Source organism: Artibeus jamaicensis, unplaced genomic scaffold (genome assembly GCF_021234435.1).
Source record: "Artibeus jamaicensis isolate MK-2021 breed Jamaican fruit bat unplaced genomic scaffold, CSHL_Jam_final scaffold_537, whole genome shotgun sequence".
NCBI classification, from domain to species: Eukaryota; Metazoa; Chordata; class Mammalia; order Chiroptera; family Phyllostomidae; genus Artibeus; species Artibeus jamaicensis.
Window position 1 is genome coordinate 21887253 of NW_026522047.1, and position 27320 is coordinate 21914572.

Genomic DNA, 27320 nt, shown 5'->3' on the forward strand with positions numbered 1-27320 from the left:
GGCATCTCGGAGGCTCAGTTTCCTTCTGTGGCAAGTAGGAAGAAGAGTAAAGTCTCCATCATCTTCCCACCAGCAACAGCTATGGATCTTGGCCAAATGTATGGAGATACAGAGGGCTGAAGGGTGAAGATGATGAGGGTGGAGTTTGGGGTATTGGGGACCACGGAGGGTGCTTCTATCGAGGGTTAAATATAACGGGGTAATTTAATCAGAGACATTTAAAATAAGTTATTCCCCCATTCTGGGTAGAAGTGAGTGCAGAGAAGGTTCTTTGGGTGCGTATGTGGTTGTGTCAATGTGCATGTTCTTACTTGTTAAGTTATGAATTATAATAAACACATAGTTATCTCAATAACTTTAGATTCCTCTTTTTGGTATGAGCTTTCATTAAAGGGTGATAACCTTGACAGGTTTTTTTCCCCTTCTTCCTTTCCCCCCCTCTTCCCCTCACACTGAACTTGAACTGCAACCCCAAGGTAGAGATTGCAGTGGGGAGCTGGCCCTTTTAACTTGGGAGTTTATTTTATGGTTGGCAGCTGATTGTGTTAACATGAAATAAACCCCTAGGATAGTAAATAATCTGATTGTTTAAGATTAGTCTTCAAACGAAGGCAACCATACTCTTGTAAAAATTTAACCTTATAGCCAGGAAGTGCCATTAACTTTGGTTAACAGTCTTGCTAGTCGTGCTGTTTCCTATAAATTTAGAAGTAGGCCCAGTACCAGGGATTTAATCTGAAACCTGATTCCCTTTTGTTCACAATGAAGCACATCCATTTGGGAAAGGAAGAGCATTGCAACAACATTCCTATTTCAGCTAGTCTCCCTTTACCAAAAAAACAGCTGGGAAAACGTGCAGCAGTTTTAAGGTTATCTTTCTCCTACACGTTTTGGGTATTTATTTCCAGAGAAAGAAATGGCTTTGTGTTTCATTTCCTTCCCCCCACCAAAAAAAAGTTATAATTTCCAGTCTGGTAAAACTCTTCCGAATTATACATTTTGAGCAGCTAAAAACCTGTTGCAGCCAAAATCTGGGATTTGGGAGTACATTGGAATAGCCACCATATTTCATCGAATCAAAGATGTCATTCGTACACTGTGAGATGCATCCAGATTCCAGAGATGTGAAAATGTGGGGAAAATGTCTTCAGTTTGGTGTGATACAGCACAGGGTTTTTCTTTTTAATTCCGAGCCAACAAAATATAGGCCACTTTCTCACCTCCTCTGAAAGGGCTGCTGTTGGACTTATATATTCTTTTCAAATGAAATTTTTCTTTTAGAAAAAAATTAGGAATTCTATTACATTTCTGAAAATAACAGTGTTGGTTCTTTCATATCTCTCTAAATCAGGGTTGGGACTCACTCTGAACTCACTTCAGAATTATGTTTACTTTCTTGGTTCACAGCCCATGTGACTCTTGCTATGTGAAGACAATTTTCCAAATGTGAGCTCTTAAATGTGGACTATATTATTTTGAGAGGAAACTGATAAATTAAAAAATAATAAATATATAATTTATTAAAGGTTATATAATGTTAAAGTAGATAGTGTATAATTGTTACAGTAAGGGAGATACGTCATTGCAAAAAGCTTGGGATAATATTTTTTCATTTGTAAGACTATATTAGGTATATCACTTAATCATAAGATTTACATATTTTTCTCTTATAAATTGATATTATATTTTGATAGGTCTTAATTTTCTTCTTTCCTCCATTTCTTCTTATTTGTACTTGAATAATCTTCTGTGTCTATTTTTTTCTAGATTACTGTCTTGGATGCAAAGCGGAGCATGAACATTGGGATATTTCTTAAACAATTTAAGAAGTAAGATTTTTGCACACAGTTGCAACTTCAGTCATCTCCATGCTTGTCAGTGTTGGGGTCCGTGGGTGTGAGCTGAAATTCAGAGAGGAGTAATGAGAGAAAGTCACCCCTCGTGCTTTCAAATTCTTCTTAGACACGTGGCTTCGATGAATCCACAAGTGTCACATTGTGCCTTCTTGAAAACCCAATCTGGTGGCTTGGAATACAGGGAAAATGGCCCTGGGCTGTCGATTCAAACCTGTCATGTCAGGGAATGTATAAATTCATCCACAGTGTTGTCCCTTGAGCGGAGGTCAGACTGGTGATGGAACAGTGGTGAAGTTCAAGTGTTCCCAAGTGGAAAGGAAGGGGTTCTGCTGGAGCTTCAGGAGACCAAAGGGGATAGTTTCTCCCAAAGAAAACTCCTGTGGTCCTTGCCACTTGGACCTTTCTGGGGTGCCCAGGGTGGTTTTCTGGGTGAAGGGGCCTCCGAGTGGGGTTTCGGGATCCCCACTGTCTCTGGCAGTGGCTCTGTAGTGATCACTAACACAAAAAACTACCCATTAGACTGGGAAGAAGGCGGGATTGAAAGTGGGGCGGAGGTGATTTGTTTTAATTTCCACTGGCTTGTGTTTCTTTGGCTCTCCAGCGAGCGTGGAATGCAGTCTGACTAATTGTCTTTTCAAGGTCTCCTCAGTCCATTGTAGAAGATATCCATCAAGGAAAGAGTGAGCATTATGGATCAGAGACATTGCGAGAATTTCTTAAACTTTTGCCAGAGTCAGAGGAGGTAAGGAATTTGGCGTGGGAGTTTTAGATGTTAGGGGTGGTGATAAAAGCTTCACGTTTGTAGGAATGTCAGACATCACATGGGACGGGAACTCTCCTACCCAGAATCAGAGTTTTCTCATGTAAAATTAAGAAGTAACCCAACAGAAAAGAGGATGTGTTATGGAGTTGGAGAGTCTAGGTTTAAATTAGAGCGCTACCCTTAACTGTGGAACTTGGGCAAGTTTCTTAACTCCTGTGAACTTTAGTTTTCTCACCGATAAAGTGAGTGTCTGATGCTTACACCTCATTGGAGAGTCAAGATAAGTCAACTGCAGGTACATGTCTCAGGTGGTGCTTGGGCGTGCGGAAGCCGGACAGATCCTGCTTCTACTTCCTGTCTTCTGGCGGTGATCCTCGCCTAGGGTATGCCTGGGTTCTGTCACCATACATATGCTTTAGAAAGAAATAAAGACAAAAAACCCACTTTTGGATAAAGATGTTCTGAAATGTGGAGAGGTAGGTGAGTTGTTCATGGGTGCTCTCTGGTGACTGATGGAAAGGTGGAGGTTGCTGGGGTCTCAGTCTAGTGCCGCCTAAAAGTTCCTTCAGGGGCCTGCTAGGAAAAAACAGGACAGTAATTTTGTCAAGCTTTCCAGAATTGTAGTGTTGCCTTTTATTTGTGAAGAAAGGGCTTTGAAGACAATTCTATAAGAAATTACATGAATATCTGTGCTTGTGAACATTTGAGTAATATAAAGTAAAAAAGTGTTATTACCCTTTTACACATACTGCCCCCTCCTCCCTCCCTGTCCTGCTGTTCTTCCCACACATGACTGATGAACTTGACATTCCCTTTAATAACAGCAAGGGAAATGCATTTATACTTTACATCAGTGATAAACTCACCTTGGCCCCTCTCTACCTTGGATGTTCTGTTTGCAAACTAAGTGTAATTTATCTTAGCCAACATTAGTGAATAGCATTTATTAATGTTAATAAAAGGGTCTTAAGGTACTGAGGGAACAGGACATCAAATCATAATTCACCCAGATCTTACTCACTGAACACTCTTTACTTTTTCTTTTATTTAAAAAGAATGGGAGTTCCCCCACATTTTTAAATTAGGATGAACGTGGCAAAATTAATTTGGGTTTTAAACAAAGATTTAGTTTTTCCTCAGCATCGTATTCCAGCCTGGGTTGTTCCCACGACTGCCCTCAGGACTGCTGTGGCGCCCACCCAGAACCGACCTGAGCGTTCTTTCTCAGGGAAGGTCCTACCTGCCGGCGCAGGTGGAAGTGCTCTGCCAAGCTCTAAATGTCTCACCAAGCAGAGCTCAGGCATGAGGGAGGCTGCCAGCTTCATGCCACAAAGAGGTGGGAGATTAAATGGGGTTTTCTTAATACCCTCATTTCTAACTTAAAATTCAAAGGTGATTCCAGAATGCAAAGGCGGTAGAAGACTAAGGGATTTTTCATAGAGGCAACTCCACTGTCAATCCTCTCGTGTTTTAAAGAACTCTGTTGTTTTTTGACTTGTGTGTGGGATATAGTTTAAAGGGAAGACAGTTAAGGGCAAGGTGATTAAAACCCACCCAAGGCTTCCCTGCATCACGAGGTGCTCTCACCCTCCGGCTGCCAGCTGAGCTTGGGATCCTGAAGTGCCTTCCCAGCCCAGCTGTCTCTCCATCACCCTCCCCTGCGGGTCATCCTCAGTCCGAATATCTGACAAGCCCGGCCACCCTCCTCCTTGTTTACATTACTGACTCTTGGCTACAGCTCACCACACCCTCCAAACTGAACTGGGAGCTTCCTTCAGCAGGAACACCCTGACAGTCCCCAGGGCCACATGACACCCCTCCCTAACACGCTCCCCGTGAAGGCCGGAGCCACCTCATGACCCAGGCTGGCTGTGAGGACACATGGGCTGTGCTGTGGGTGCTGTGTGGCCTCTGTCACCATGCAGGCCCGGGCCGACCCTGGAGCCTTTGGTGGAGGGAGGAGGGTGGAGATGAGGCCAGGAGGCGGGGCCGAGTGAGAGAGGTTTAGGAATGTGACAGAAATATGCTAGTAAATGCATAAGTGTACACGTAACCGCATGTTGCTGAGCCTGAGGCATAATGTTCTGTGCTCATTTTTAGCACAAGATGGGACTGAGTGTTAAAGTTGAATGCCCCCATGTTCCAGGTACTGGACAGGGCAAAAGGGCAAAATTAAACCAGGCAAGATCATGTATGTCAAGTGCTTAGCCCAGTGGCTGGCACATAGAAAGTCAGTAAGTCATTGCTATAATTATTTAGTTTATTTTCATTGAATCCTCACAGTGACATAAGATGTCCTCATTGTACAAGTGAGAACCTGAGTCTCCCATGGGGTAGATGGACCAGGTCTAGTGTCCCACGATGGGCTGGCCATGGAGGAAGGTGGTGTGAACCCAGGTTTGTCTGACCCCAGGGCAGTCCCTTATGCTGCACTTGGAGGAAGGAAGGAAGGAAGGGCAGAGGTTCTCAAAACTCTCAAAAGTTCTCAGGGGACCTCACAGCCTTTTCGTCACCTCTGCTATCACAGAGCGCCGTTGTGAGTGTCACCTAGATCCCCCTGTGATCTTACCAGCAGGCGGAAAAATGTGGACGGGAAGAGGCCTTTTCTCCTCTGCGTTCTCCGCTGACAGGCCAGCCCAAGGTTAATTTGTGTTCAGGAACCCTCTGCCCTTCGCCACAAATCTTTTATCTGGCATGTTTATCCATCTTGCCTGAAATTCATGGTTAAAACTGGCAGAGGAAAAGGGTAGATCCAGATACGACAGAACTGGCGTGCGCTGTCCGTCTAGCCTGGTATTCTTGTGCCCCGAGAGGAGACTGGAGCAGAAGCCAGGTGGGCAGAGGAAGGGACCCCTGCTGGGCTGGGTAAGCCCTTCCCTGGGACAGGACAGCCGTACCCTGTCACCATCTCACGGTCAGGGATATGGGGCTGGAAGGTGGTAGAGATGTTCTTCTCTCTCTGGGGGCAGATTGAATTGTTTCGTCTGATGTCTTATCACCTCATTCCTTCTTTTTTTTTGTTTAGTTTGCCCCTGGAAGGGGAGGAGGACTGTGGAGAAGCCCCAAAGTCTTTCCTTTGTCTGTGGGTGGGAACTCCTGCTATTTCAAGGCCATGTGAGTGGAATTAGATGGGATGGAGGAGTCCTGCCCTGAGGAATGTGTGAGTCTGAAGGAGCGTGCTGTTTGCCGTGGGGACAGGTCCGGCCACAGCCAGGTCGTAATGAGAGTCACCTGGCTCAGCCGACAGCACTGTGCCCAATGGTGTTTGAGAAATGCTCTCTGATGACGATGAGAATGCATACTAATTACAGGGTTGGTTCGCCTTTTGCTATGACCTCCCTGCCACTGTGAAGTTACAGTAATCCCCCTTAATGAACATAAATCCCATTTTGAAATGGAATTAAGAACTGTATACACGGCATTTAAATCAAACACTATCTTTTCATCACCATTCTCTTGAAATCTAAACATTTTTAGCTCTTTTACCTAAGTGAAGGAGATTAATCCTTGCTCAGTTACAGTTTAGCACATGTCAAAGTAAAACATCTACAAGATTCCTTAGCGTGACTTGCTCTAACGCTTCAGACAGAAAACTGCTGTTATTTGCAGCAGTTTCGCACATGCTCGCATGCATGGTCTTGTAAGAGGCCCGCCCTCTCTCTGCCCCCATCCATGTGTAGTGCATTGTGAGGCTCGCTCAGGAGGGATCAGCAGCCATCCCGTAGCTTTCTCAGTTCAGAAACCGGGCTCTGACTGGGGCTTAGCTAAGCCGGAGGTTCCATCTGCCCTGTAGTAAGACTCAAAATGGTAAAAATCACTTTGGGGACCCAAAGGTAGGGGGAACAGTGCAGTTCTATCAATGGCTATTTTCTGTCCATCGAAAGAAGAAAATGGAGTCTTAAGGACCAGATCAAAACTGGGTTGTGCATGTGCACTGTTGCCTTTCTAACGTCAGGGAGTTGGTGTAGGTACTTCAGTTTGTGGATCTTTAGATCTCTGCCAATATTTCCCCCTCTGTGGTTTTGAATATCACTTCCCATTTTTCAAGAGGCTTAAAAAATCATATTATTTCTATGGGCAGCCAACATCATCCAGGGGTGGATGAGAGATTTGTGAAGGATAATAGAAGCTGGTAAGCAGCAAAGGTAGGCTGTCTACTTGAGTAGTCGTCTCAGTGCCTACTTAGCATAAATTGTTTTTGTTGGAAGACTCAGTGGACGGAGAGGTGTTTTGGCCATCAGGTCGGTCCCTCTGCCCGTGTCAGGAAGGCGTGGCTTGCTCTCTGACGTGGAACAGAACTTTCTTTTCGCCTCCATCCCCACCTGCTTAGCCGTTTGGCTACATTCCTGTCTCAGAACTCGGAGCTCTTTCCGATACTCAGAGGAATATTTGTGTGTTCAATAACTTTTAGCTTAATGTTTTACAAGAATAATGCGTGTTCCTTGTGGACATTTTAGAAAATAAAAGTAAGCAGCAGAAGAAAATAATTATCACTGGAATCCTATCCTTAGTGTAGGCGGGCCTTTTAGGCCTTTTCCTGTGTATGATTGTGCACGGAGGCTGGTGGGTGGACGGACTTTAAAAATAAAATGATAGGAATGGGATCCTATTGTATTTACTTTGGTATTGCCCGATTCTTTCATAGCGGGATCTGTTGACACTGATCTGTTAGGCCATGTCCCTCTTTATCTTTCCACTGGAGAGGCAGAGGGTACTCTGCTCAGCGTACAGTGGTCCCTCCCTGTAACGTTAACGTATGTGAAGGGAACTTGACCACAGAATGATCTGCATTAGACTTTAGACAGTGTAAGCATTTTATATCCCAAATACTAAAAAATAATAAGAATTTGTTTTCACTTTCGACTTCAGTGCCATATTACGACAACTGCTCAGCCTCTCTTTTCTTCTCCCAAGCAGGGGTCTCCCTGGCAGGTTATAACGTGCAGAAAACAGTCGTTGTTAGAACAGCCCTTTCTCCGCCTCCCTTTCGTAGCCTCGCCCAGGATCCCAGCTCTCTGGTTGGAGTGGGATGGTTCACACCCACGCAAGTGACGCGGCTCTTCTCTAATTTTTTTGTTTCTTTGGGGTTTCTGCTTTTACAAACCAGACTACTAGATGTGATGATTTCCTTCCCTGTCGTTCGTAGGTCCCCACTTTTACTAGTTTGAATTTAGCACTGAACTCCTATTTGCTTACAGGAATTCTAAGAGGAAATGTAAAATCATGGTACATTGTAATCATACGGTTTTTTTTTTCTCTACCCCCTTTTCCCGTTTGTCTTTTTAGATACAGAAATTAAAAACATTTAGTGGCGATGTGTCCAAGCTCTCGCTGGCGGACTCCTTTCTGCACTGCTTAATTCAGGTGCCAAAGTAAGGACCGTGGGTCATTGTTCTTTACAGACTGAGGTTTCTCAACCAGTGACATCAGAGTTTATCCTTTGATTTTTACTTTTCAGCTATTCACTTCGGATTGAAGCCATGGTGCTAAAAAAAGAGTTTTTACCCTCTTGTTCTTCTCTGTACAAGGATATAACAGTTCTAAGAACTGCTATAAAAGGTAGGTAAATTCATGATGCTTCATGTAAGTGGTTTTTTATTCATTTGGGTAGCAGTTTATTTTTAAAAACTATTCAATTGAAATTAGAAATGCAAAGTCCCATCTCTGGTGCACCCTAAAAAGGGACATGAGATGTTACTAAGGACGGCATTTAAGGTGTATCTACTTTTACTCCTCTCCAATTAGTTAATTAATGGAACAATCAGGTGATCAATTAATTAGCATCTTATCCTCCCAAAGAGAAGGTTTCTTTCAGGCTGGAATGAACCTTGCTGTGTGCAGCTCACTCTCACTCCTCCCGAAGGTTTGCTTCCTGTGTGTGTGTGGTCAGGGTGCCTGTGTGTAGACGCGCCCTTGAACCAGCCATGTCTCTCCTCTGTTGGTGTTTAGGACCCTGCTTTTCCAGCAGACCCCCTTTCCTCCTGACCTGCTCCTGGGCAGCCCGTGTGACTCTCTCGTCAGGGTTCCTAGCGCCCCTCCCCCACCCCACTCGCCTCCCTCCAGACTCTGACAACTGGCGGGCTCACTACATGTGGGAGGGGTGAGATGGCCATTTCCATTTCTTTGAACAACTTGCTAAATGTTTTGGCTTACCCAGCTTGGGTAGGCTGCTCAGAGTTGCTCTAATGTCTCAGGCCACGGTGGTGGGAGCCGGGCTTTCTGCCGCTTGCCACCCTGAGCACGCAGGCCCGGCCCGGGCGCGGTTGCCTCCTTGTCCTGTCTGGGGCAGCCTCTGGCCCTCCCCGACGCTCACGCTTCCCCGCATTCAGCAGCACCACCCTCATTTCCTCTCAGTCATTTTCTGGATTTCTACTTATTGCCCAGAACTGTCCACTCCTGTTTGGGTTTCCCTTTTAGTTGCTCCAACCTGTCAGCCTGTTATAGTTTTCTTCATTTTAGAAAGTAGACTAAGAATTTGGAATTTTTCTTCATTCAGTCTAGAGGCCCTTTAAAATTTCTTTCCAGACCCGGGGTTTTGCAGCGACTTCAGAGGGGTTGTTCCAACGGAGATGGAAAAACATGTTTTCACAGGGAGCAGGCAGACATGTGCGCGGGGAGACGTGTCTTATCTGCTTACCCTTCAGAAACTGGCCCCCCTAGATAGCACGGTGTAGGCAGCGATCCAAGTGCAATTTTTTTAAAGTAATACCAGGCTTCAGGGAGAACATTAACGTAAAAATACATAATAGGCGACATTTTATATATTATCCCTATATACTGAGTTTTAATCATCAAACTTTTTTAGCCTTCCAGATACATGAACAGTTTTTGATAATTGCGCATTTAACAATGACTTGTGTAGGTTTATATACAAAAGATTCTGTAATTAAAGAGGTAATTTACCACTATATTACAATGACAAGTTTCTTTTTAAGCCTTTAAGCCAATCCAAATGAAATGCATAGTTTTAAATAAAATAGGAGAATTCTGTGGGTGCTGGGCCTCTAAGGGTTAGTGCTTTGCAACTTACTGACATGTCATCCCAGCCTGTTTATTTTTTTATCTCCTCATGGTTCATGGACTACGCAAAATGTCGCTCACCGTTAGTTTGCATATTCCATACGTGTAGTCAAAGGCTAGTGGATGTAAGGGGAAAAAAAGTAACTGCTGGGAGAAAACTTATTCCCATAATACAGTGTACTGCTTTTTGTACGGCATTTTGCATTTTCCACTACTTGAATAATTTTAGAGTTGAAGTATTTTTGTGATATTTAAGGGTTGTACATATTTGATTCCCAGTTCAACACCAGGATGTGGACGGGCAGTAACCAATGCTGCATTAAGAGACACCATAGGTGTGCTGCTTTATTTGAATTTCTCAGTCTTTGAGTGCAGTTCAGGGTCAGACCTTGCTTCAGATACCCTTGAACTTGGATGTGGTAGCCGGTTGCTGTCTTTTCTGCATTTAAGCTGAAGGCTTCTCTAAGGCCCCGTGGTGTGTTCTTTTTGACAGAGCTCATGTCTTGTGAGGAGCTACATTCGATATTACACTTGGTGCTACAGGCGGGAAATATCATGAATGCAGTAAGTAAAACTAAAAAAAATGAAAATGTTGTGTCTCCAACTTTATTGGTCTGCCTAAAGATAGATGTGTATTTTTTTCTTCTGATTTGTCTTTTTTAGGGAGGATATGCTGGCAACGCAGTAGGATTTAAACTGTCCTCTCTGCTCAAATTGGCAGACACGAAAGCCAACAAACCTGGGATGAACCTTCTGCACTTTGTTGCCCAGGTACGGGAGCGATGAATGCGGAGAGAGAAGGTGTGCGAACCCCCCCCACCCCCAAGCAGGCCGTGCAAGCAGGCCGTGCAGCTTTTTCCTAGGCGTGAGGTGGCGGCAGAATTGGGAAAGGGCGTGGTGGGCTCCAGGAAGGTTCTTTGTGCAGAAACACTGTTTGCAAATTCAGGAGCTGAGCCTAGGGCTGGAGGACTGGAGGGAGTGAAGTGTTGGCGGAGTGAGGGGAGGGTTGATGAAGACAGACTGTGAAGGATTCAGATCCTCAAGCTAGGGGAATTCGGATTTCAGGCTTCAGCGGTGCGGAGCCAACCAGAGTGTGTGTATATAGCATGGTATGAGTAGGGTTTTTGTTTTCATTTTTATGAAAACAAGGCCATGTGGAGGGTGCCTTGGACTGGAGAGAGAACTAGAAACCTGGGTTCCTCTTGGTGGCAGTTGACACTAATTCAGTGATGAGAGCTGAGAGGATGGAAAGTGGAGGCCTGGGTGTGGAAACATTTCTGATGTTGAATTGAAGATCACTTCCCCTTTTTCCCTTTGTGAAGCATGGCTGAGAGTGTCAAGCAGCGAGCCCAGAGTTTAGACTCACGAGCTTGTCCATCACTCCCGTTTTTGACTGGGTCTCTGTGATGCCAAAGGAGCTGGTTACAGAGTGAAAAATTGGCCACAGACAGTTATCTCTTTGTTGTGAAATTATCTCAAGTAACAAATTGTTCTGCTTTGTTTCTCTTTCATTGGACTGCTGTGTTGTTTTGACAGCAAATACAAAGACTGGAGCTTTAGTCTGGGGAAGAAGCTACGTCATGTGCTGGTTTCCAGCGGGAGCTTCAGAACAGGGCAGAACTGAGAGGTTTCGACCTGGTTTATTAGCTGTAATTCCTCACCCAAGTTATTTAAACCTCAGATCCTGAAACTCTTCATCTAGTGATGGGGGAGTGATACTGTAAAACCAGGTAACCGAGAGGGCTAACAGATAATCCCATCAAGTGCTTAGCTTGATGTTCAGCATGTATTACATTACATTCTCCATAAACAATACATTCAATTATTACTGTAGTCTTCAGAAGATGGAGGCCATGTTGACCTCAGGACTAATTTAAAAGTTAATTTTCAGGACGTTAAAATCAGAAAATATGTTCTTCCTCCCATGCACCTTGCAGGGAGTCTTCTGGCAGCCCTTTTAGATTTGTGTATCCAGGTGTGCTCTGTGTGACTTGGTCCCTGCCCATGTGGGGAAGTTTCCAGGGTTGCCAATTGGTTCCCTTATACCTGCCTTCCTCATGCCCAGTGAACAGGTAGGGAATCCAGAATCTCCCTGGCTTGCGCACCTTCTCATTAAACTCAACTAGCAAACTGGTTTGACAGCTGGCTGTATCTCAGTTGTTTGAAGGCACGCTCGAAGGTATGGGCGGTATTTAAGCAGGATGTATCGGATTCTCTGGGAAATAATGGGCACTGCTCAGCCACCACCTCTTTCCACTGAGTTTTCAGGCACATTTGTTGTATTCCATGTCAGAATCAGTTGCTCTTGGAAGTCAAATATATCTCGAGAGTCGTGGCTTTCTGGTAAATCTTACTAAGAATATCAGAGCTCCTAGTTCAGGGAGTTGCTTTGAAAGTGTCAAGCACAAAAACAGGAACGCTGATTTTAAGGTTCCTTTAAGCCCTGAGAAAATTATTTCCTTCCAGTTCTATCTGTATAATAAGAAAATTCTGGTTTTGTTCCAGGAAGCCCAAAAGAATGATGATGGTCTTCTCCACTTTTCTGAAAAGTTACATCATGTTCAGGAGGCTGCTAGGTAAGCTAGGAAGACTGAAAGTGAATTGTGAAGATTTAAGGGTTTTCTTTTTTAACTACCTTCTTAGGGAAACGGATGACTATTTTATAGCATCTGGATTCAAGTGTGAGCCTTAAAACGTTTGTCTTGTTGAACTTTCCGACCTTACTTTCATTTAGTTACAGAGGTGTGTGTGTGTACACCTTTGGAATTTGGAGGGTGTTGAAAAACTAATCCTTATTTTAACCTAGAAAAAGACCTATTACCATCTCTTCCAATGAATATCATCGGTGTAAAAAAAATATGGATTAAGAACTTCAAATCCCTCCACACCCAACAGATAGAGCTCAAACAACACAGCCTGTTACCTCGGGAGCCGGTGCATCACCAGTCCCACCTGCAGGACTGTACCTCGTGTTTGTTTCCTTGTAGAATCTAACATGGTCCATTTATTTTCTATCACATTAGAAGTTGGAAGGGTACCAAGGGCCGTGAAAGGATTTTGTTTTAAATTAGTCACTCAGCTTTACAGAGAAAGTGTCCACCGAGCATAAAGCTCTACTTGCAATACCTTGAGTTTCTTGGGTCCTACTACAGGTGTGTATTTTAATATAGCTATAATCTGTGTCTGTGTGCCATCTCAAGTTCTGCGTTTTTAAATTTGAGGTACACATCTCTGCATCAAAGCGGTAAATGTGCAAAAAAAGCAGCTTTTCAGGGGAGAACAGAGTTCTGAGTTGTATTGTTTGCCGATTTCCACAGTGTAAACACTGCTACCGTGGCTGACTTCAAGCTGGCGTGGTGTCACTGAAGTGAAGTCGGAAAGGATGCCTGTGCTCCGCTCGCCTCTTCCGATCTGGCTTCCGCACACCACCAGCCTCGTTCATAGGCTCATGTGCAATAGGGTTTATTGCATAGACTTAATCATCCGAGTGACTGTGTCCAGTTAGGACACAGACCACATGCATAAGCACATGAACCATCAATTCTCAGGCCCAGCCCTGTCATTGGCCAGTGCCTCAGTGTTATGGCTGTGAACACAGGTCACATGCCTTTCCCAGAGTGAGGTTATCAGTCCAAAGGTGTGAACAACTTAATAGTTCATGTTAATGGATCACCAGATTATCCCCCCAAGAGAACGAGCACCTTTCTTATAAGATACAAGCTGTTTTGGTTTTGAATTACTATAAGAAATTTGTGTGGGAATATTTTTTTCCTCTGACTAGTATAGAAATGTTACCAACAGAAATAGAGAAATAGCCATTACATTTGTGAACTGACAGTTCTGGACAGAGTTAGATGGGGAAGTTTAGCAAGCTATTTATTGTCTTAGAAAAAATCCTGTTCAGTAATGTCAGTTTATTTGAAGTGGAAGGCAAAGTACCAACAGATTGTAGGCGGGTGTCAGCAACCATTGAAGGAGGAAGATTTATTGCATAAAGAAAAGTTAAAATTGACAATGGCATCCTGAAAGCATCCTAATATATGAATTTGCTAATTGACTTCCCCCTGGATTTTGGGGGCTCATCTCTTCACTTTACTGATGAAGACAAAAACATCATGTATGCTCTACTGATGTGGATTTGGTGTATGTAACAAAAGCCTTTACAGAATTGCTAGTTTTGTCGTAAATACAGTGCTTACTCTGGCTGTCAGTGTCAAGTGACATGATGTCAGCTCAGTATCTCCATGTCGGCCTTAACGTCAGGATTATCAACAACATGGGCTGCCTTGCTTTTTGAGAGTTAGCCCCTCTGTGTTTTTGTTTATCGGCCACAGGAAACTGTCTGAGCCCCACGGGTGTTTGTAATGCTTATTGCATGAGGACGTGCAGACAAGGCCCACGGTTTGGGCTGCCAGTGAGGACACAGTGGCATGCAGCCCGTTCGCTGACCAGCGTGTGTCTCTAGGAAGGCCTCTCCTCTTAAAAAACAGCCCAGGAGGAAATCTGAGCGCAGGGGTAGGCCAGTGTAACCGCAGTGGCTCGCTCCCCTTGTGTTTGGTGTGGTTTCCGCCCAACTCCAATTTCTTTGATGTCTTACTTAGTAGAACACAGTGGGACCCTGGTAACTGCTTTTGCATTCAAACTGATAGGTGACAGCCAATTTGTGTGTGGGTTTTTTTTTACATTCGATATTACTCGTATTACTGTCAGGCGTACCTCCCCTTCCCTTTTTAGGTTGACCAGCAGTTAGACTTCTTTGATGGACCCACATGACACGTGGCTTTCCTGTTGCCAACAGCCCACTGTCCCCTTTCTTCTTCCAGATTATCTCTGGAGAACACGGAGGCAGAACTGCACTCGCTCTTCGTCAGGACAAGATCTCTGAAGGAGAACATCCGGCGGGATGATGAGCTCTGTCAGCAGATGCAAGACTTCCTTCAGGTCTGTGGGTGACTCAAGTCCCTTCATTTCATCTCGCGGCAGCTCTTCCGAGGCTGGTTAGATTTGCATGGGTGTGTTTGGGGAAGCAGCAGGTTCCCATTCATATCTTTCCCACCCGTCAGTAAAAGGAACTTCATATTTCAGTGCTCGTTCTCTGCTGGATTGTTTTTGAGGAAAGGGCAGTGAATGTGGCCTAAACGTGCTAAGGTATTTGTTAGGGGGTGGGCGCAGTTTGTCCCTGTTTGATGTTCACTATCGTGCCGTGCTGCAGTGGACCAGTATCAGTTTATGGTGCCTACTTAACCCTGGTGTTGCAATTCGTGGTTCTGAATCGTAGTTCCGGGGCTCCAGTCTCCCCGTTGATCTTGTGGACAACAGAACGAAGTTCCGTGGGAATGCTAAAGACACCCGAGGACCTGGGCTGTTGTTCCTTCGCTGTGTTTACTGAAGACACAAACTGTGTTCTGGCATGTTTTCTAATGAGAGCAGCAGAACACGATTGCCATGCCTATCACCACCCGAAATGCATCAGCCCAGCAGGGTGTAGCAGGCGCTGCCCCGAATAACAACAGAAAGCCACCAAGTGGACGTGTTTGTGGCAGCTCCCTGTGACTCACCGATCACACAGTCTGACATACTTTTATCTGCCTCATTAAAAAAAAGAAGTGGCACCTTTTTCTGCTCTCAGTCCTTGGGGAGGTGGCGTGCCACCTTAAATGTCAGTGCTCGGGGGGTGAGCGTGGTGGCGGGGCCGCCCTCGGCCCCAGGAAGGGGCCCGCTGCTCCCCAGGCCGTTCCAACCAAAGCCTTTACTCATTGACTCGTAATTAAGCTGCAACGATTATGAGCTTCAGCTTCCATCAGCAAACACTGGATTTTGTTTGGCTCTGTTGGAATTTTATTTCTATTATTAAACATGTTCTATGTTTTCTTTTACATATAAGCAGTCTCTGATTTTCCCCTTAAAGGGCACAAGTTTTTCTCAAAGAGTAACCACGCCAGCACACAGGCACCCCACAGTGGGTGGGAAACACTGAGCGGTGGGCACGTTCCCACAGGTGAAGCCCATCCAGAAAGTCAGGGGTTCCAGATGCCTCGCTCCCCCGCTCTTACATCAAATCAAATGTTAGTATCGGGTGCCGAGCAGCCGAGCAGAAAGGTTTACAATGAGGAGCAGCTCTGTCTCGGCTGCCCCCCCGGGCTGCTCTTCAAAGGCAGCCTCTTTTAACTCTCAACACTTCTTTCTGGTAGTCGTTTTTATCTCTGTAAGTAAAAATGTCCACCCAGCCGTTTCATTTTCTTTCTATTCCTTGAAATAGGGAAGATACAATTAAAAAATTGTTTTTAATCTTCATCCAAAGATATGTTTTCATTGATTTTGGCGACAGCAAGGGGGGCAGAGAGAGAAAGAGCAAGACATCCATGTGAGAGAAAAATATCAGTTGCTTGCCTCCCTCACATGCCCGGATGGGGAGCAAAGTCACAACCTTCCCGTATGCTGGACTGAGGACGAGGCTTCAGTTAACTGTGCCACCTGACCAGGGCGAGACACAGTTTTGTGAGGCAGGTCAGAGTTGGGCCAGGAAGGGCTCTGAATGCCAGTCTGCAGACTTTGTACTTTGTGCTCTAAGCTGTGGGGAACTGCTAGAGGTTTTTGAGCAGAAAAACGACAGATCTCTTTCCATCTTTTGACCAAGTGGGTGAGAAATACCAAGGAGACTGGTTTGGAACTTCGGTCCATGGCAGACAACTTAGAGGTGGAAAGCTGAATTTGCTACCACACCTGCTAACCGGTTGTCATTCATGTGTTGCGGGTGTTCCTGGCCCTGTCGTGATATCACTCAGAAGGCAACTTCTGATGAATAACTCTGAGCCTGGTGACTTGTCAGGTCCATGCTCAGGGTGTTCCACGTTCCCAAGTCCTGCGGGTGACTGCAATGCATTTAAGTCATTCCTCCCCCTTGTCCCCGCAGTCCCCTCTCACTCAAACGATGAGACACATGAGATGGATGGAGTAAACGCCTGTGTACATTCTTGTCGAGAGTCCTATTTTTCTGCAGTTGAGCTGTTCTTGGCCAGAATCCATCTTTCCTTCTTCGGAAGAATGACAGGCAAAGATCTGGCCTTTCATTAATACCCTTCTCTCCGTAAAGAAAAACACAGTGTGAATGCATGCACTGCCTCAGGCTACTGACTCAGGTGGTTACTTTCTCTGGTATTCGGTTTCCTAAATAGTTTTGGTTCCTGCCACCTCTTGAGTCTGTTTGGTGTAAGAAGAGGGCTTTTAAGGGGGAGAGCGGGAGGTGGTGCGTCTTCTCGGCACTCTTCAGGCTCAGTGGCTCTCCAAGCACGTCAAGCAGCGATTCGACTCCTTGAGGGTGGACAGCCTGTGACTTCGCCATTCCCCAGGCCTGTCCCCCCACTCAAAAGGCAGCTTCTCAAATATAAGCCTTCTTTAACACATGATACATGTGGTTTCATAAAGTGATACCCTCCATACCTTCCTCCGTCATGTAAGTGCGGGGAGCAGTGTGAGACTTCAGCGAGGTGCCCGTATTCAGTGCCCGTGGGGCTGCGGCCCCTCGAACCACGCTGCTTCCTCGTTTCGGCTCCGCATCAGCTGTCCCTGAAGCGCCGGCGGGGAAGTGTGTTCGTGCCCCTTGGCCCTGCTAGCTCCCATCCTGAGAGGGTTGGTGAGCGTTGGAGGAAAGCATGCTGCTTTCACTTCATTGCCGAGGCAGTACCTGAACCTGTAGGGGCCTTGGAGGCTTCGTTCTAGAAGAATCAGGAGACAACGAAGAAGTCAAGAGGACAGATTTGCATAGGGCACTGATTCCTAACCGTGGCTACCTCTCAGAATTTCCTGGGGAGTTTTAATAAGATATTGAGGATGAGTCCATCTCAGAACGAGCTACTAAAAGGCCTGAACTCATGTAGACAGAACTCCCCTGCTGACTCAGATAAGCAGCTGGATGAGAAGCCCTGGTTGGGGCCTTCGGGCGTGAGGGCTTCAGTCCTGCCCATTCGGGATTAAATCCGACCTCCCTGTCAACCGAACAGCTCATCAGTACAGCAAGTGACTTCTGGGACCCTAAAGTTAGCTCTTGGCCAGAATAGGACCCCGTTTCACCTATGTCACTTTTCAGTGACATTAGAGGTGAACACTCTGTGGGTGGTGTTCTACAGGCCAAGGCCCCACACAGGCGTTCACCTTACTTCCCAGAGGTTGTGTTTGGTTCGAACTATTTTATTTTCCTTTTGGTTCTAAGTGCACCAGACTTGCAATAAACCTTCCCTTTTCGGAGACCTGAAACTGAGCCCAGGAGCACGTCTTCCCGGGCACCAGCCCGTCTGCTGACTGCTCACCTCTGCATGTGCTTATTTGCTCTCCCACAGTTTGCTCTGGAAAAGCTGACCGAACTGGAACGCTGCAAACAAGAGCTCCAGGAGGAGGCCCACACCCTTATAGATTTTTACTGCGAAGACAAAGAAACCATGAAACTGGATGAATGCCTTCAGATATTTCGAGACTTTTGCATCAAATTCAGCAAAGCGGTCAAGGTACGGAAGGTGGCATCTCTGTGTTTTCTGAGTTGTTGGATTTTTTCTTTCTTTTTTCTCTTCCAGACCCAGCCCTCTTCCCATGGCAGAAAGATGGTGGAGCGTTTCTGGGGTTTGGGGCCCAGGCAGGGTCGCCAGGCTCTGGGCTGGGGCTGGGGGAAGTGGCTCTGCCATCCCTGCCCCCCCCCCCGAAACTCTGAGGCTCATCCCAACCCTCACTTCAGTGCCCTATCAGCATTTTGTTAGTCAGGTTTATTTATGGTGGCAGTCACAATGTTAAAAAGTCTCTGCGAAGCCCCTGAAGGTCTTTATCACCTCCTCCCCAAAAGACAGTCCCCCTTCCAGGAGACCTTGGCTGCAGGGGGAGGACCAGAAGGCCCCTCTCAGTGGTCGGAGCACCGTAGCCATCACCAGGGGTTGCTGCCATGGGAACCCTGTTGCACTCGGCTGCAGCAGACTTGGATATTGTCAGATATCTGGGGTGTGTGCGCTGTTGGTGGTCTGAGTACAACCTTCCGTTCTGATAATCTCTGAGTTTGTTGCAGAAGCCAGAAAACTCTTTGGGGTGCTCGGCTTTGCAAATAAGACTTTCATTTCAATTAAAAACAAAACTTCCCTCCCTTCATTTCCAGTGCTAAAGAGGAGCCTCATACGTGGGCATCCTCTCTGCCTCTGTATTTCAGGAGCAGATTTGTACACAGCCAGATTCTTTGAGGAATTGGTCAAGTTTCTGTCTGCCCCTAATTGAGTAGGCCAGAGTCCCTCAATTTCTTGATCTTCCTTCCTCTGTGCAGCTAAGAGACGGAGGTTCAGCCTGTGGCCACGTTCACTCTCCCTTGTCCAAGCAGTGAGCTCAGCAGGGAAGGCGGTGGTGGGTGGGAGATGCCAAATTGGCTCCTGTCAGAATTCTGTAGGCTCTCGAGGCCACCTGTGTGACACTCTCAGCCCAGCTGCCCCGAGAGCCAAGAGCTGCCCCACCCCCGAACAGGCAGCCAGCCAGAGCCAGGGCCTCACAGAAACTTGGACAGGAACAGCCACCATTTGAGGATATTGATTTTCAAGTAAAAAGCGCTACCCAGTAACAGATTCGGGTTGTTCTTCCATGACACAAATTTATTTAACGTGCATAGCTAGGCGGTAACGTGTGCTTTGTTGAGTGCACTTGTTCTGGTTCCGTTTTATTGGTGGAGGGCTGGTTGCGTGGAACCGGTAGAAGGATTTGCGAGGCAAATCCTCTTCTCTGATTGTGGGGAGGGCGTGGGGCACAAGGGCCGGAGCCACCCTGGCCTTTCTAGTAGGTCTTGTTGTTTTTTACCAGGGAGCAGTCAGAACAGAGATTTGAAAGGCCTGTCTTAATATCCTGGGTGTACATTTATACGTCCACACCCTTGTCAGGTAGAAGGTGCCGCACACACGTGTGTGCATGTGTGTGTATTGCACGAGCCAAACTAGGTTTCCTTGGAGTGGAGGTCACGGGCACATGTGGAATCACGGCCCACACCGAGGGGATAGTTCCTTGACTGCAAAGCGAGCTGGGCCCCGGGTCCAATGACACCCTTAGACAGACTTTTGGGTTCAGGCGTAAGGGGCTCCTCTAGTCACCCCCACATAGTTCCGGAAGGACCTAGCCTCCCCCCGCACAGGCGTAAATACACACGGTCTCTCTCAGTGACACCCATGGCCCAGCCCTCTCCTCTACACATGTATGTGTCTCTCACTGAAGTCTCGGGATAGGTGGCTCTGCGGTGGCACACGGGTCCCATGTTTCTGATGCATCTTTGTGCTTTTCTCCACTCCTCGTTCAGGACAACCACAACCGGCAGGTGCAGGAGCTGAGGCAGCTGCAGCGGAAGGAGCAGGAGCGGAAGCGGCGTTCCTGGGCGGCTGGGGAGCTCATGGGATTCGGCCGGAGCAGCAGTGAGAATGACGTGGAGATGCTGATCAAGAAGGGCGCGGAGGACCTGCCCTCCTTCCTGCACCGCAGGCCTGTCAGCCCCTCCTACCGGCCCCCCAACACCCGCCGCTCCCGCCTCTCCCTGGGCACCACCGCCGACCGGGAGCTGCTGACCTTCCTGGAGAGCTCCGTGGGCAGCCCAGAGGACCCCAACAAGTTCAATAGCTTGCCCTGGAACAGCCCCCGGCAGGCCCGGCCCACGGTGGCCTGGATGGAGTCTAGGGAGCCAAGGGACCAGGACTCCAAAGGCACACACAGGCCTCAGGCCTCAGAGGGCGAGGCGGGAGCCCCCGACCCACCCTCAGCCTTGTGTGGCCAGCTCCTTGTCCCCCAAATCGAGGAGCCTGCTCCGGTTTTGCTTCGACCTCGGCGTGGCAGACTCAGCGTGCCCCAAAAAAGGAACAGCGAGCCTGTGGGCCTGACATCTCTCTGGTCCCCTCCACTCTCGCCCCTGACTCTGGAAATTAAGGAGCATGAGCTGGTGACTGGGCTGGCCCAGTTCGAGGTCCAGGTTCCCAAGGACCCAGAGGAGGCACCCCAGCAGAACCTGTCCGACTTCAGCCCAGCGGAACTGGTACCTTCAGAGGATGGGGCCCTGCAGCCCCTCAGCACCGGCACTGGTGACGGCAGCCTGACGTCTGAGGGTGCGGGGGCCCAGGGTGGTCTCGGTCCAGCCCTGGACGGTGATAGGCCTGCCCCTGACGAGCCCAGCTTCGACCCTGAGAACAAAGACCCTGGGCCTCTGTCCTGCATCTCTGATGTCACCGATTGCTCGCTCACCTTGGACTGCTCGGAGGAAACCAACTCCAGGCCAGGCGGTGGGGAGGCAGGGGAGAGGGGCGAGGAGGATGGCTCTGTGTCCTCTGGGGTAGGGGAGACGAGTGGTAGCCAAGTGTCCTCTAACCCTGTCTCTAGTCCCCCTGACGAGACCCCTGCTCCCGCCTCTGCGAAGAGTGGGCCTGGCGTCAAGGGTGGTCTTTCCAGGGACAGACCCTCTAAAGGGAAGGATGGGGTGGCACCAAAGAGAAACTCCCTCAAAGAGGTGTCCCAGGGAGCCCCCAAGCCAGGGGCCGCCCCACGAGGCCAGGGGGCGGTGCCCAAGCCCGTGCGGACCCTGACATCCTCGGAGAGTGAGAGCATGCGCAAGGTCGTGCACATCTCCAAGGCCAGCAGGGGCTCTGCGGGCTGGAAGCAGCCCCCTCGGGAGCCGCCCAGCAGCAGCGGCACAGACGCGCCGTGGTCCCGCCGGAACTCTGTAAAGGGCACATCGGACACCTCGCCCAGGAGGTCCTCGAAGGGGCCTGGGGAGGTGACCGAGGAGCAGAAGCCACAGGAGCAGAAGCCACTGCGAGCGAGGCTCGGTTCCGGCAGCTCCCGGCCCGGGAAGGAGCCCACCCTGCAGCCCAGGGGCTCCCTGAAGAAGCCCAGCGCCAAGCCCCTCCGGAACGTCCCCCGACAGAAATCCGAGGAGAATAAGATCTGCCTCCCCAGCTCCCCAGGCCCCGAGAGCCCAGAGGAAGAGCCCAAGCCCCCTCCACCCACCCCCCGCAGCACCCCCCACGTGCCGAGCTTTGCCCGAAACACAGTGGCCTCCTCGTCTCGGTGCATAAAAACAGATTCTTTTCCTGTGAACAAGGCCCCCGGCCTCACTCGGGCAGTCTCCCACCGGCAGCTGAGGGTGAAGAGCAGCTCCGACGACGCGGGCCCCAAGGAGGGTGGCACCTTGCGGCGGGCCAGCAGCACCCGGGCCTCCAGAAAGTGCCCGGAGTCTCCTGAGGGTCCCAGTGCCAACACGGAGCTCTCTCTGAAGGGCAGAGGCACCGGGGAGAGGGCCTCCTTCAGACAGAAGGACTCCAGTCGGACCACACTGGGGAAGATCCTCAATCCCTTGGGGAAGTGACGAGTGCCTGCGCCCTCTCCTCCTGGGCTTCTCATGGGGACCGACTGCTGTGAAGGGCCAGCACCCCATGTCTCTTCCACAGCACGTGAGTCACTGGTGCCACCTGCAAACGTTCACGTCGTTGACCGCACCACCTGCCCTGTGGACTGCTGCCCCCTGTCAAGTCCCCGGTCGCCCCTGTCTCCACAACGCCTTGTGCACACACGCGGGAGGGCTGTGCACGCACATCCTCTCCGACAAAGGCCCGGTGAAAGACTGGGGCGTGTAAGGTGGCTTCTCACATAATGAGCAAAAAAGGAATTTTGGCCAGTTTTTATAGATCAAAGGCTTATTTTTTAATATAAAAATTCAGTGTTTTAGTTGGTTCCTTTTGCAGAGTGAATGCCTCCTGGGGGGGGGGGGGGGAGAAGGCGGAAGAGAGACCGCTTTGTATGAAGATGTTTTTATCTTCCTGCGGTCCCCGGCCTCAGGGTTCCACCTGCCCACCCACCGTCCATTGCTGGCAACTGGACTTCTTCCCAAGCCCTGGGTGTTCTGGGGTTGGCTGTGTCCTGGAAGACTCTCTGCCTTGTGCACCTGTACCTGCGTGACTTTGGGTGAGGGTTTGAGTGTGAGCAGGAGGGAAAGTGCGACCTGTGGGTGGAGATTGGTGCTCCTGCGAGTTCAGGGGGCCCTGGGGACAGTGGGATGTGCACTCAGGGACGTGCCTCCCTGCAGGCGGGTGGCAGTCCCTGTGGAGTGTTGGGTCTTTCAGAATTTAGAAGACATCGGGGGCCGTTCAGCTGATCACACCTTTCCCATTCCTTGTTTTCCTGTTCGTGTGTTGTCTGTCGTACACCTGATGAAAGCTGCTATGACTTGTGTTCGCTGCAGGTACAGGTGAGGATGAACCTGCCTGCCCCCCGGTCCTCTCCATCTGCTCCCAGCCGTTCCGTCTTTTCTGACGTGACCTGGATTCTGGAGTCTCTGTCTGGACAGGGAGGGATACTTTTCAATGTTGATGTCTGTTCTTTGGGACAGTGGTTTTGAAATCTGGAGAAAAACCAAATCAAGTTTTTTAAAAACAGACTAAAAAAATGAGATTACTTTTGGAAGAATTTCTATCATCAGGAAAAATGAGGCTTTGGGGAAAAGGCCTCGTTCAAAAGAAAGGGGGGAAACGTGTAGTTTTTCTACTCAGGCCCCACTTCACAACTTCTCTCTGAGACCAGCAGGGAAACCAGGGGGGAGAGCGGGGGGACTGAAGCTTTTCTGGTTTCTACTTTTGGTCACTTGTTAGTGTAAACTGCATTTCAGATCCAACGGTGGTACATGGGTTTAGGCAAATAAGATGTATTCCACTCTCTTTCCTGTACGATGTTACCTTCCAACCAAATGAATTGGAAACTCGCCTTGAATGAATCAGCTAAATTGAAAGGGTAAACTTGATGGTTGAAGACTAAGGCACCTGACCACCCAACCTCTTGTAAAAATAGCCCCGAGTGGGTGTTTCCAGGGCTCCGCAGAGTGGGGTAGTGGGAACCCTGAGCTGTGTTTCACCACACAGACAACAGCATTCAAAACAGGCCCCATGGGGGGGACGGGAGATGGGTGAAAGGAAAAGTTCGAAGGTCTGTGGGTAATGACAGAGTCAGGACTCCTAGGTGAGACTCAAAGGACCAGGGTTCAAGTCCCTGTTCCACGGCTGATACTCTGTAACTTGGGCAGGCCACTCGCTCTCCCCAAGCCTGTTTCCCAGTCTGCAGAGGTTGGGCACAGCCTGCAGACAGGTCTCCAGGGGTCCTGGCTCCAACAGTCCGAGTCATCGTGTCATCGTAAACAACCAAGCACCCCTCCCCGCCCTCAGAAGCAACCCCCAGCACCTGTTCAGCAGGGGCCTCACCAAAGGCCTGGTCAGAAGAAAGCACCTCCAGAACAACTGTTACGTTGAAATTTAATAACCTGGGAAGTGGTGTTTTATTTTACTTAGCCCTGTGGACAACTTCTGCATTTGCATCTGTGCGAGCAGGTGATCATTCTATTACCTTTTATTGGTAGTAAGCTTGGAAGAATAATTTAAGTATATAATGGAGAAATGTAAATAAGTTTCTATATAAAATTGTTTAAGATGAACTGAATGTATTTAAAGGTCCATTTATATGTTCTTTTACGTAACACATAGTTGAATAAAGCTCCTGTTCGTGGGATTGTGTTTTATCCTGGACTTTTGTGGGTGACATCCTGGCAGGGGAGGAAGATGGCGGCTAGGAGAGGGTTGGCCTACAACAGTCTTGTTCTCAGAAGGTTCAAGGGGCAGAATTAGGCCGCTGGTGTGTCTTGGTAGCGCAGAACCTGCACTTAGCCGAGGGCCTTGCGCCAGGCCTGTGGGAACGCAGGCAGGCAGGCATCTGACTTGCAGGCCCTCGGTGGAATGTTCAGCAGCTCGTACACCCTCACAAGACTCCGAGTTTGGGGCAGAGCTTTGTGTAATCTCCACGGGGCCGGCAGGTCTGGATCTGCCGCCGTGTGTCCTCATGTGTTTTGGCTCAGGACGCTATTGAGAAATCACAGCACACCTCCGAGCTGCCTGAGGAATGAGCAGACAGGGAGGAAGGTGGGGTTTTGTTTCAAGTGCAGGGTTGATGCTTCTTTGAAAAGAAAGGTGGGGTAGTGAGTAAGACCCACCTCATACCTTGGGGTTTCATATCAGGTTTTAGTCCTGGCTACTCTCCTGCTTTATCTGGCAATGGGTCAGACTAAGAGGAATTAGCCCTGGGTCAGGCACCAGCGGACGAGAGTGCAGATGACGACGCCCTTGTGAGTCGCTGCTTGCCTCGTGACCCTGAGAGCCTGGTTTTGCCTGCTAAGACCTTCTGTGCTCGCAGTGGGTCTCAAGTAGCTCTTCTCCTCTCCTGTAATGGGTTTCACAGGACCCTGTTTGCTGGTGCTCCACCAGAAGACACCTGTTGAGTTTAAAGGGATCGGTCTCCTAGTGTGCATTCCAGACTCTGCATATTTGTGTGTCATGGTGAGAGGCTCTGAAATAGTGTCGATAGAATCCTTAATCCAACCTCCTGAGGTGTGCAGGTGGCCAACTCCTGCCTCTGTGGGTATGGAACCCTTCCGTCTCCCCTCTGGCAATGATGCTATTTTGCAAATTCAGAGTTTTCTATGGAAGCTTAAACTTTATTCTTAATTCTTCATGATTGCCTCGCTTCATGCTTCAGCCCTACCAAAAAGATTCTTGTTGTTTGGTACGTATGCCCAAACACATACAGGCATGAGTGAGGGACATCGCGTCTGGTTCATAAGTATTTCCTTACACTGTGCCCTGAGCACAAACGAGGCAGGAGGCAGTGGGGCTGCGAGTCACGCCGCTGGGCTGCAGTGGGGTGACAGTGCCTCGCTGGGGCCGAGTCTGCAGCAGGGTCAACACCCAGAGGAACCTCTCACTGCGGGGCTTTTCATCTGCAAACATCTCCTGGTGAAATGTCCCAGGGCTCCCAGGGTCACCTGAGTGAGGACAAAAGCAACATCCCTGCGGCTGAAGATAATGGCTTTTCTGTCTTCCAGGCCAGAGCTCTGCAAGGGGGCACTTGGCTTCCTGGTGTGTAGGTAGGGAAATCGGACCCCACCAGGAGATGAGTCAGGGCCCCCAGCAGCCCTCGCAGTCTCCTCATTGTGGGTGCTTGGCCGGGGGGACCAGGCCAGGGGGGCCACCTGGAGCCCCACCCAGAACCCAGCACAACCACTCGTCCGCCTGTGGGACGAGACGGCTGAGCCTTTCAGTGAGGACTCTCCTTGAGGTGTGCTCGTGCCAGACCTTTGGAGTCAGGGCCTGGGCTTCGCCCCAACCTCCCTGAAGACCTTCAAGAGCTGAGTCATACAAAGCAGTCCCCAACTCAACAGGCAGACGATGTTCCCCAAGTTTGCCGGCAGTGAGATTTGAGGAGGTTGGGACACACATTCCCAGAGCAGCGATGCCGTGCACCAGAGGCAGGTTTCCAGAACAGCCCGCTGGGGACCCAGTCACCCACCCACCGCAGACTGCGGTGCCCACGTCTCCTCGCAGGCGGCAGTGTTTCTGGAGGAAGATGCCAGGGTGCTGGGGGCGTGCCTCCCCTGCTTTGGGACATCACATGGAGGCTGTGGCTGTGCCACCTGAGCACCAGTGATGTTCACAGTCCTCTGCTGAGTGAACAAAGTCTGGCCACACTTGAGGTCAAACACGGGGCTCTCATATGCTTGGCCAAGTCCAGTGAGTGTAGGCCATTTCTCTGTTAGAAACCACCTGATGTCTGTTCCCTCTAATAGAGAGCACACTGGCCCCACAGGAGGGTGGCAGCCCTCTGCTTTCAACTTCCTAAGGCACTGGATCAACCCCACCGCCTTAGCCTCCCGAGAACCAGTGAGAAGATGGCAGGGCTGTGGGGCGGCTGCCCGGGTAGCCGGGGCCATGGCCTCCTGAGCCAAGGACAGCGAGGGCCTGGGTCAGTGGGCAGCTCCAGGGGCAGCTGGATATTCGCTGCAGGGGGTGAGCTCTGTGGGGTGCTCCTGGCCTCTGACAGTGTGAGAGCACCTAATAGCCCCCACTTTCCCACAATGGGGTGTGCTCCAGTGAGCAGCAGAATTCTCCGCAGCTGTGGGTGATTCCTAGACCCATCCCAAGTCAGAATCTTTCTGGTAGGACCCCCAAATTTGCATTGCAAGGAACTACCCCGTGGTTCATTTTCCACCCTGCTGTTGAGAACCGGTGGGCTGGAGAGAGGCCAGAGGCTGGGGCTCTGGGGTGGGGCTCATGTGCTATTTTCCAGCCCGAGCACAGTTGTGTCTTCTCCTGGGTGAGCAGCACAGAGACGATGTGTCTGCCCTCGGCATCCAGTGAGAAGGAGAACTACCTCAGTGGAAACTGAGCAGGTGGTCTGACTTGCATCTTAAAACAGAAGCCCCTGCGACCCTATGCCTGGCCATTCCCATGAGTCTGTGGCTCTGCATGATGCAGCATCAGAGCTTTCGGAACCATGGCACCTGTGGAAGAGAGGAAGTGACGCTTCTTGAGTCTTGTGATGGCTGCCCTAATTCAGTGTCTATGAAGCAGCTTGCTTATAAGTGCTGAACAATGTCACAGCCATCTGAGTGTCCACCATGAGATTTTGTCAGCAAAGCTGCACTTTGGAGCCCAGTTCCCTGGGCCCCTTGGGTTCTGGGATTTTCTACAGCCTTCCAGAGTACGACCTCAACTCAGTTCTTGGGAGCTTTGGCTGGTGGCTGCGGTTCCTTCTCCCACTGTGCACCGGGGCCAGGCAGGCCAGCATCTGTGCTGACCTCACCACTCAGGAAGGGGGTG

The 27320-nt window shown here is 49.1% G+C and overlaps 1 protein-coding gene across 3 annotated transcripts in view; it reads left to right on the forward strand.

Annotated features, from left to right (window-relative positions):
- The window catches only part of FHDC1 (FH2 domain containing 1), a 36816-nt gene extending 12656 nt beyond the window's left edge, over nucleotides 1-24160 (forward strand). For all 3 annotated transcript variants that reach the window (XM_053658758.1, XM_053658757.1, XM_037168120.2), the window contains exons 3-12: nucleotides 1768-1829; nucleotides 2496-2598; nucleotides 7906-7991; nucleotides 8078-8178; nucleotides 10133-10203; nucleotides 10303-10410; nucleotides 12145-12215; nucleotides 14463-14580; nucleotides 17976-18140; nucleotides 19946-24160. In XM_053658758.1, the coding sequence (XP_053514733.1) occupies nucleotides 1768-1829; nucleotides 2496-2598; nucleotides 7906-7991; nucleotides 8078-8178; nucleotides 10133-10203; nucleotides 10303-10410; nucleotides 12145-12215; nucleotides 14463-14580; nucleotides 17976-18140; nucleotides 19946-21994 (2934 nt within the window). In that variant the 3' untranslated portion in view covers nucleotides 21995-24160. The remainder of the gene's footprint in view (nucleotides 1-1767; nucleotides 1830-2495; nucleotides 2599-7905; nucleotides 7992-8077; nucleotides 8179-10132; nucleotides 10204-10302; nucleotides 10411-12144; nucleotides 12216-14462; nucleotides 14581-17975; nucleotides 18141-19945) is intronic.
- The last annotated feature ends 3160 nt before the right edge of the window (nucleotides 24161-27320 follow it).